The 10,332-nt window shown below is 40.8% G+C and overlaps 1 protein-coding gene across 3 annotated transcripts; it reads left to right on the top strand.

Annotated features, from left to right (window-relative positions):
* The first annotated feature begins 240 nt into the window (after positions 1-240).
* On the top strand, positions 241-10,140 carry LOC310937805 (MOB-like protein phocein). Of its 3 annotated transcripts, XM_083902172.1 has the most exons (9): positions 241-355; positions 2,110-2,265; positions 5,164-5,226; positions 5,914-6,014; positions 6,109-6,151; positions 6,251-6,337; positions 6,448-6,527; positions 7,424-7,535; positions 7,772-10,140. In XM_083902172.1, exons 1-9 carry the CDS (start codon positions 353-355, stop codon positions 7,904-7,906), a joined length of 780 nt encoding a protein of 259 aa, XP_083758298.1. In that variant the 5' UTR covers positions 241-352; the 3' UTR covers positions 7,907-10,140. The 3 variants fall into 3 exon arrangements, with proteins under 3 accessions (XP_083758298.1, XP_083758296.1, XP_083758297.1); XM_083902171.1 differs by lacking the exons at positions 241-355; positions 2,110-2,265 and adding an exon at positions 4,197-4,271; XM_083902170.1 differs by lacking the exons at positions 5,164-5,226; positions 5,914-6,014; positions 6,109-6,151; ... (2 more) ...; positions 7,424-7,535; positions 7,772-10,140 and adding exons at positions 3,072-3,161; positions 3,256-3,468.
* The last annotated feature ends 192 nt before the right edge of the window (positions 10,141-10,332 follow it).

The following is a 10,332-nucleotide window of genomic DNA, read 5'->3' as shown; positions in this document are numbered from 1 at the left end:
TGACATTGTGCAATGTTGCTGCAACTTTAAATCAACAAATACGACAGAAATCACCAACTGTGTGCATTTGTACGCCATTTTAAATGAAAAGTTCGCGTTGTATTTGCGCTGTGTACGTTCAAATTTGTTTTTTTTAAAAGCCGTTTGGCTCCAGGGGATCAATTTACGGGGATTTTCGTTCAGGCAAATTCACGGTCAGACCCCAGATTGGTGCGCATGCGCGCTCTGGAAGTTTCCCTCTTCACGCGTGTGGGACATTTGGGGTGACATACACCGGCTCAGTGTGAACGATCCACGGGCTCCAGTTCCACGCAGACTCACACACGCACACGCCGCGGATAACGACGATAAAATGGTAAGAGATTTATATGTTCGTGAAGCTAAAGAGCAGAAAAGAGACAGTCACGCGCTAAGCGTATGTGGTGTCGTCTTTTTTAAAAATCATTGCTAGCAGCTAATGTTGCGCTAGCTTTCGTGAACATCCACTGACAAGGTCAAACAGGTGAGAGGATGAACTCAGGTGTGGACGAATTCGTGTTAGATTAACCTTATTAATGTGTAGGTCAGGAAAAGGGAAGGTGTTCTGGGATTATTTCGTGTTCCGGGAATCGAACCTCCAACCTCGTAATCATGTGTGTGCACCCACTGAGAACATGTGCCGATGAATGAATGAACAAACAGAACCTGCAGCTATAACATGCAAATGAATGCAAATGTCGTTTATTGTACTATATTAAATGGTTTAATATCATTTAATTTGCTGTAAACACGTTTTTCTGCATATGTCACAGCAATATCTTCATTAATCACTTAATTATTAATAATACAATCATATCCTGACTCATTGTCGAAGTTTAAAGGTGTATTAATTCAGGATTGTCAACTAGATATTGTTGTTTTATAGAAGTCAAGTGCAATTTGACTTAAAACAAAAATCATGAATATGTCATTTTAACCAATTAGAGAAAGCACTTTGAGAGCACAAACTACCCTCAGAGTTCATACTCTTAGAGATAAATCCTTAATCTCTTCACCAATCTAATAATTTCCTATTTAGGACATAAAAAGAGAACCTAAGATGTACTTCATTGATCCCGTAGGTAAAGTCAGTCGCCCAGTATCTCAGATGGTAAATAAAGGCATACAATAATAATCTAATAATCTATATCCTCATATAAAATGTCATCTTAATCTGCGGTTTCCTTTTTGAGTCGTGCAGACAGACAATGAATAATCATTTAATCATCTCTAAACTCATTGGTGAAGATTTAAGTCTTCTTCCGACCTTCCTTTATAATGTCTTATAATTTGATTTAAAAATAATACTAATTATATTCATGTGAATACGTCGTTTTGTATTAACCACGTGCAACAATAATGCAACAAGTATAATCCTGTTGATAATTAGATTGGTTAAAATCGCATGATTTGAATGAAACTGATCTCATTTAAAAACAACCCAGGCACAGACTTAAATTTTGCCTAAAACCCCCCAGAGGTGAGAGGTCAAAGTTCATCGTTAACGTGTGTGTGACTCCTCCCACCTTCTGGAAAAAAAAAAAGTCGTCAAACCGGCCTCGGCTGTTATCTCGTCACGTCAAAACCAACAAGGACGTTTCGTCATCCGTCTCCGAGCTGAAGAAGAAAAATAAACGCCTCAAGGTTAACGGCAGAGTGGGCGGGCCTTGTCCTCGCACTGCCTCGGGGTTAAAGGTCACAGTGAAGGAAAACTGCAGAAAAACCACCACCCCCCTCCCATTCCCTTCCTCCTCCCGCGTCCTTCAGCCAAGGTCACTGCTCCATCTGCTGGTTTTAAACTGGTGTCAGCTGCTGTTTTTAAATCACATTAACGAAAAAGTAAATGTGACCTAATGAAAACATGGTGACTTCACAGAGGGACGTGTCTCATTTACTGAAGACACTGTCTCTGTCTTTGTCTTTTCACTGTCTGATCATTCATGGAGCTGGTTAAACATAGTTTGAACTTTCCAACTGGCTTGTTTTGGACACATCTGCACCTCCTTAATTCCCACAGAACCTTTCAATATAATAACAATTATCGCTAACGTTCCAGGATTTCACTCGGTCGTCTCTCCTGTTTATATCCAGGCCTTCAGAAAGTTCCTGCCTCTGTTCGACCGCGTGCTGGTGGAGCGTCTCACAGCCGAGACGGTGACCAAGGGCGGCATCATGCTGCCAGAGAAGGCTCAGGGCAAAGTGCTGGAGGCCACTGTGAGGGCAGTGGGACCCGGCTCCTTCAACCAGGTGATCCTCAGCCTGACACTGTGTAACCTCATGACCTCTACATGTTCCACTATTTCAATACGAAACACTGTCTTTTATAACGGGAACCTGAACGCTTTCTTTGCTTTGTAAACCACTCGCTCTCCCACACCAAACCCCATAGAGAAAATCAGCGATTTTAGCTCACAGGGACACAGGATCTGCTGGTCTACTGCTGCCTCGTGTGGTCACTTTGTGTCACTGAAGTAAATCCAAATGTAGGATTTTTAATGCCGAACTCGTAAAATAAGACATTTGAACTCGGTGATGGAGGCAGCAGTGGATCAACAACTCCTGTCAACTCCTGTGTGCTGTGATGTTAAAATCACTGGTTTTCTCTACGGGGTTTGGTGTGGGAGAATGAGTGGTGAAGTCCTGAAGTCTCTCAAACACTAAAAAAACACTTTAAAAAGCCTTAAATATCTCCTTTACATGTTTTATAGTATTTCTTTTTATGCATTTTACATAGTTTTTACAGTAATTCAACATTTTACATAGTTTTTTGTGCATTGTTTGTTGTTTTTTGGCTAATTTTACATAATTTTTTTTGTACAATAAACAGTTTTTTTTAACACATTTCACAGTTTATTATCCACATTGTCCATAGTTAGATTTTACATAGTTGTTTTACACGTTGTACTTTTTAGTAGGTTTTTAGTTTCTTAAATAATTATGTTTTCTGTACATTATACTTGATTTGTACACATTATTCATACTTTTTACATAGTTTAAAGTTCATAGCTTAAAGAGATCAACTGTAAATCCTCTATTTTATTCCTATTTTCCAGAAAGGAGACATGCAGCCCATCAGTGTGAAGGTGGGAGAGAAAGTTCTGCTTCCAGAATACGGTGGAACTAAAGTCGTACTGGACGACAAGGTGCAGTAACGTTTTTAACTAAAACAGTATAAAGTTTTATTTCCTGCTCCGTCGTCTTTGGTGTTTAATATCTTTTCTCATTATGTCCTCCCAGGACTATTTCCTCTTCCGTGACGGAGACATCCTCGGTAAATTCATGGATTGAGTCTATAGTGTTTTGCCATCAAGTCTGCGTCCTTTCCCTGGAGAGAAGAAATTGAAGTTATCTCATTCATGTCTGTCTTTATTTTCCCATTTTTATGTTTCTATGTTTATTTTTCAATTGTAAATAATTCCAATCACATTTTGTTACAATAATAAAAGTTGACCAGTGGATTGTTGTTGTCTTGTCTCATGATTTCACACGGATACACAAGTAATATATTATAACAATATAGGCTTTGTAAAATGGACACAGGAGTTTTTGCTCCTCTGCTGCCACCGTGAATAAGTTCATACGTAGTTATTGGTATTTTGAGTATTTTAGATTTTTTAGGTCTGAAAAGGCAGTTTAACAGCAAGAATATGGAGAGAACATACAGTATTTAGTATGGAAGCCCAGTTAAAAAATATAAATATATAATATTAGAAAGATACTACTAATGATGAGACGCTAAGTCATAATTATGAGATACCAAGTCGTATTAATGAGATGTTAGCTTGGAGTCCGTTTCGTACACAGCTACTGTCAAATAATATCCAGAATGCCCCTTTAAACATGAACCGTATGCCGTTGGTGTTGCGTTTACTGACCCGGTGTTGCGTTCACTGACTCGTTATGGCCTTCACTGACCCGATGTGCCCCTCACCAGACTCTGTTTGGCTCTCACTGACCCGATGTTGCGTTCACTGACTCGGTGTGAGCCCCCACTGACTCGGTGTTGCGTCCACTTACCCGGTGTTGCGTTCACTGACTCGGTGTGAGCGCCTCACTGACCCGGTGTTGCGTTCACTGACTCGGTGTGAGCGCCTCACTGACCCGGTGTTGCGTTCACTGACTCGGTGTTGCGTTCACGGACTCCGCCGCTACAACAACACCGCGAGCGACGTACATCCGGGTATTCTGTCGAGATGGTCATGGCGGAGGGTACTGCAGTTCTCAGGAGGAATCGGCCTGGAACCAAGGCTAAGGTTCGTTTCCAGCCTCCCGGAACACGCTAACGCCGCTTCTGTCGACTCCACGCGGCTCGTAGTGTGGACGCGTGTCCGCGGCGCCGCGTTGTTTCGCCACACGGCTTAAATCTTCAACTCGACCGCAGATAAAAGTACAGGAAGGGCCTGACCTGGGGACGGCTAGCTGAGTTAGCCACCGTTAGCCGTCGGCCCGTCTATTTCCTGTAGTAGCGTTGACACAAACGACCCTGAAATGTCGCTTCCGCTGTTTTTAAAGACGCGATTTATTATTGTTGCACATATTATAAACTAAATGTGATGATATATTAGTCGCAAACACGCAGTTATGCTAGCTTTTTATTAGCAGTAGTGACTCGAATCACGGAGTTGTCGAGTTAGCTCGCGACAAGTTAGCTTCATAGCTGTGAGAAAAGCTGTGATTGTTATTCTTGTTTTTCCTATTTTTAAATCAAACGGTTAGTGTTTTTGCTTGTATTTTTTTCCCCTCTACTACTGGTTTGTCATATATTATGTTGTGTAATGCTAAGCTAGCTCCGTGTCGCATGTTTTTCCGGCAATAAAGTGGTTTATTTAAATACGATTTAAACTGTTTTGAAATCGGATCCAGATTCAACCCGTTTAGTCTAATGTGAACAGGATTCTGGAGGAGTTACATCTAGATCCGATCTGACATGGCTGTAATGTGAAGGGAAAAAATATGTGAAATTGGCCATTTTTAGTTGGAATTGGTTGCTTGGTATATTTTTACGTTTCCATTAACATTCTCCTTAAACTACCAGCTGTGTTTGCTGTTTAATGGGTTAAAGCTATAAGGCTAGTGTTAGCCAATGCTACAATGATAGCTTTGTCCACTGTGACTGGAAACTAAAATTGTCCTCTGTGTGTGTAGGATTTCTACAACTGGCCCGATGAATCATTTGAGGAGATGGACAGCACCCTGGCTGTCCAACAGGTGTGTGTGTCTGTGTCTGTGTGTGTGTGTGTGTGTGTCACAGTCTTTTGAAAGGAATGCACAAGTGTGTGGTGATGCAGTCCTGTTATTTTTAAGTAAAACCACATCATTATGTCAGTAAACATCAATTATCTGACAGGCAAAACAGATTATAGGCACGTAATAAAAGTATTAAAATCTCTACATATTCACATTTAAAATATCTTTAAAAAAAAAATACAACTATATTGACTATTTATCTCACTGTAAAATAGCCTGAAGTTTGCCTCATGTAAACCGTTCACTCTCCCTGCACCAAACCCCATAGAGAAAATCAGTGATTTTAACATCACAGCACACAGGAGTTCACAGGAGTTGTTGATCCACTGCTGCCTCCATCAATAAGTTCTAATGTCTTGTTTTTTTTTGTTCGGCATTAAAAAACCTACATTTGGATTAAATTTACTGACACAAAGTGACCACACGAGGCAGCAGTAGACCAGCAGCTCCTGTGTCCCCATGAGCTAAAATCACTGATTTTCTCTATGGGGTTTGGTGAGAGGAAGGGCGTTTGTTCAATGACATTCAAATGTTCAGATTCCTGACAGAAAAGGGAGAAAACAAAGTGTTGAGGAAATACTTAAGATGTCATAGTAAAATAACAGTAAAATAATGTTCAGTTAACTCACTTTGACTGTTTTGTTTCAGTACATCCAGCAGAACATTAGATCAGATTGCTCCAACATCGACAAAATCCTGGAACCCCCGGAGGGTCAGGACGAGGGCGTGTGGAAGTACGAGCACCTCAGGTACGTTTAATGAGAGATATGTGATTATTATTATGAGATGCTTTCATATTTAGGAGAATATGTTAAGTGTAGTTTTTTCCTCTTCTGTGTGCAGGCAGTTTTGTCTGGAGCTCAATGGACTCGCTGTAAAACTGCAGGTAAGAGATGAAACTCAGCTTTTGGGCTTTCGCTTTAATAATAAAAGGACTTTGTTTTAGAGTCTGATGAACTTATTTGTCTGTCTTTGCCTCCCGTAGAGCGAGTGTCATCCAGACACCTGCACCCAGATGACGGCCACAGAGCAGTGGATCTTTTTATGTGCTGCCCACAAGACGCCCAAAGAGGTGAGTGATTCAAAGTCTTTACGACACACTTTAAATCCAAAGAGGTTCTGAGTGTTTGTATGAATGAGTGAATGAATGACTGAATGACCCATGACTGGTTTCATCCTCAGTGTCCTGCCATTGACTACACCAGGCACACGCTGGACGGAGCTGCCTGTCTTCTCAATAGCAACAAATATTTCCCCAGCAGGTCAGTCCAAACGTTCACTCGGCTCACCGTGGAATCTACGGTGGCCCCGAGGTGCAAAACAAAAAACACGAAAACATTTACTCAAAACGGAAATGAAACGGAATCAAAAAACACAAGACGTACCTCTTCCGCTTTGAGTTCATGTTAGTTTGCGTTTTTTGATTTGCATCTCCGTTTTGAGTTAATGTTTTTGTTTTGCGTTTCTTGATTTGTGTTTGTGTGTTTTTGCGTTTGTTTCTTGATTTGCTTTTTTTATTAGGGTTTTTGAATTGCGTTTGTGTTTCTTGATTTGCTTTTTGTGTGATTTGAGTTTGTTTTTTTGATTTGCGTTTGTTGCGTTACTTGATTTGCGTTTGTGTTTTTTGATTTGCGTTTGTTTCTTGATTTGCCTTTTGGGATTTGAGTTTGTTTTTGATTTGTGTTTGTGGTTTTTGCGTTTCTTGATTTGCGTTTGTATTTTTTGATTTGCGTTTGTGTTTCTTGATTTGCTTTTCGTGATTTGCGTTTGTGTTTCTTGATTTGCTTTTCGTGATTTGAGTTTGTGTTTCTTGATTTGCGTTTGTATTTTTTGATTTGCGTTTGTGTTTCTTGATTTGCTTTTCGTGATTTGAGTTTGTGTTTTTTGATTTGTGTTTCGTGATTTGCGTTTGTGTTCTGTGATTTGTGTTTCGTGATTTGCGTTTGTGATTTGCGTTTGTGTTTCGTGATTTGCGTTTGTGTTTCTTGATTTGCTTTTCGTGATTTGCGTTTGTGTTTCTTGATTTGCTTTTTCGTGATTTGAGTTTGCGTTTCTTGATTTGCGTTTGTATTTCGCCCCTCAGGGCCACCGTAGGAATCACTGTTAAAAATACTGTAAAGATATGATTTGATTGTATTATCCGGTCTTTTTTTTCCAGGGTGAGCATCAAAGAGTCATCGGTGGCCAAACTTGGCTCCGTGTGTCGTCGCATCTATAGGATATTCTCTCACGCTTACTTCCACCACCGCCAGATATTTGACAAGTATGAGGTAGGTCTTCATCAGCGAATGTTGTTTTTCCACATACAAACCAAATCCCTTTACTTTCTACGGGGGATTTTTTCTCCCGATCTTTAAAAACTAAAGCAAGAGGACTGTGGATTTAATCCAATATATTGTTCGCGCAGCTCATACATATATATATATATATATATATATATATATATATATAAACAATTGAATGTAAACATGTGAAAAGGTCTTGAAATATCCCAATGTGCTTGCAGAATGAGACGTTCCTGTGTCACCGGTTCACGCGCTTCGTCATGAAGTACAACCTGATGTCCAAGGACAACCTGATCGTCCCCATCCTGGAGGAGGAGGTGCAAGACACCTCGTCGGCCGGAGAGAGCGAAGCCTGAGACTCAGCTGCTGCTGCTGCCACCATGAGGGAGACGCGTGTAAACACACACTCACACATACACACACACACACACACAGTATATATATATGTTCACACAGTGTACACACTACAGTGTGTTAAGGCTCCTGTCTCGTAAACACTGTCCAATAATGTCCTCCTCGTCCACCTGTGTCCATCTCAACAAAGGAAGTGAGGGCAAAAAAGAAAACCAGGAGCAGAGTTCAGACATGGCTGGAAGACGAGATTCACACCGTGTCTATGTACTTTCAGATTCACACCGCGTACAGATTCCCACTGTGCGTCTCTGTCTGTCCAGATTCACTCAGCGTCTCTGACTTTCCAGATTCACACTGTGTCTCTCTGACTGTCCAGATTCACTCAGCGTCTCTGTCCGTACAGATTCACACCATGTCTCTGACTGTCCAGATTCGCACCATGTGTCTCTGACTGTCCAGATTCGCACCATGTGTCTCTGACTGTCCAGATTCGCACCATGTGTCTCTGACAGTCCAGTTTCACACCATGTGTCTCTGTCTGTCCAGATTCACACCATGTGTCTCTGTCCTTTCAGATTCACACCATGTGTCTCTGTCCTTTCAGACTCACACCATGTCTCTGACTGTCCAGATTCACACCGTGTGTCTCTGACTGTCCAGATTCACACCGTGTGTCTCTGACTGTCCAGATTCACACCGTGTGTCTCTGACTGTCCAGATTCACACCATGTCTCTGACTGTCCAGATTCACACCATGTCTCTGACTGTCCAGATTCACACCGAGTGTCTCTGTCCGTCCAGATTCACACCGCGTGTCTCTGTCCTTTCAGATTCACACCATGTCTCAATCTGTCCAGATTCACACTGTGTCCCATTTTGAGTCTGGAAAAATCAGATGTGGACATTCTCCAGATGTAGGACAAACTCGGCGAGACATTGTCTCTGGGCAGGACAGTCGGTCTCCAGGGCGTGTCCAACTCTCTGGGACACTAACTTTTGTGGACTTTAGTGACCATCTCCAGAGAGAATGTCCAGACCTGAGCTCTGTGTCTCTGGACAGTGGACAGCTCTGCTCTCACACTACTCCTTTAGGGAAAACATTCTTATCGTCTTCTTCTTCAAGCAGCTGGATTTGCGACAACAAAACAAAAGAACAAGCCTACGTAACCATAGAGACCTGTATTATTGACAAAGGCACACACTGACAGCCTCGCCCTCTGTATATAAGCCCCGCCCCCCCTGTCACTTTTTAAATCACTATCCTGTTTTGTTTTGTTTTTCCGAACGTTGTTCCACTTCGTCTTTTTTTTTTCGTGTGTCTGCTTCTGTTGTTGTTGTTGTTGTTTTTTAAATAAAAAAGGGGCGGTCCCATTCAACGGATCTCTAAATTAGCCCGCTGACATAATTATGCTAATTAATCCCGATGTTCGTACGATGTGTGGCTCATGTGGTAGTGAACAAAGAAAAAGAAAGAAAGAGCGCAAAAAAAAAAAAAAAAAACACGTACTCTATAGCTTTGTACATGTGCTAGCACTCAGCCGCGGCTAACTCTGTGACACGCCCCCTATTTTTAAGTTCCGCGTCGCGTTTTCACCGCTTTAATCATTCGACGTAAAAACACCTCAAAGGAAGGACTGAATATCGGCTAAGTGTCGGCGCACAACCTCCCGTCTTTCCCCCCTCCCCCCTCATTAAGTTATTTTGTGGGAGGAGTCTTCTCAGTCCAACCCACTTCTTCTTCTTCTTCTTCTTTTTTTGTTTTTGTTTTTAAATGGACTAAAAAATTTTGTTACTGTTGACATTTACATGATGTCTGTTAATAATAAAAAAAAAAGACCTATTATTCAGTTTTGGATGTTGGGACGTTTGTTTTTTAATTTAACGATGAAAAACACTGTTGAATCATGGGAAATACGTGTTTATTACAATAAAATAACAACAAATGGAGCAAAATGTACAACATTTTTTGAGAAAGAACGGTGGAAACAAATAATACTGATGAGTAAAATCTGATCTGAGTACAGCACTGGAAAAGCTGATTTATAGCCTCTCAAATATGAGCAGTTTTACATTTAATCCATGTTTTTTGGGGTTTTGTGAAGTTCATCAGTGAGGAAAATTGATATAAAAGGTGTTTTTGCTCTTAAATACAGTGAACAACAAACTGTTATGAACGTCCACGTCTTATATTTAGATATTTACATCATCAAGTTTCCCTTTTCATATCGTTTTTTAAAAAATTGACTTCACTTTTTCCCCAATAAAAACATTTGTGCTGGTTTAGAAAATCTTGACACTATATTTAAACTGTAATAAAAACTAGATTATTATTTTTTTCTCCCCGGAAACTGAGATTATTAGCAAATAAAGTGGGATTATCCACTTTCATTGACAGTTCTCTTTACATTTTCGACCTTTAGGGCTCGTC

The sequence above is a fragment of the Microchirus variegatus genome, assembly GCF_963457635.1.
Source record: "Microchirus variegatus genome assembly, chromosome: 16".
In the NCBI taxonomy this organism is placed as follows: Eukaryota; Metazoa; Chordata; class Actinopteri; order Pleuronectiformes; family Soleidae; genus Microchirus; species Microchirus variegatus.
Note: the sequence above shows the minus strand (reverse complement) of the source record. Positions and strands in the feature narration are given on the sequence as shown.

What these genes read in the sequence shown, in the direction of transcription:
- LOC310937805 (XM_083902172.1), top strand. An exon ending in GCACCCTGGCTGTCCAACAG is followed by an intron (nt 5,227 to 5,913) that starts GTGTGTGTGTCT and finishes GTTTTGTTTCAG; the next exon opens with TACATCCAGCAGAACATTAG. An exon ending in AGATATTTGACAAGTATGAG is followed by an intron (nt 7,536 to 7,771) that starts GTAGGTCTTCAT and finishes ATGTGCTTGCAG; the next exon opens with AATGAGACGTTCCTGTGTCA.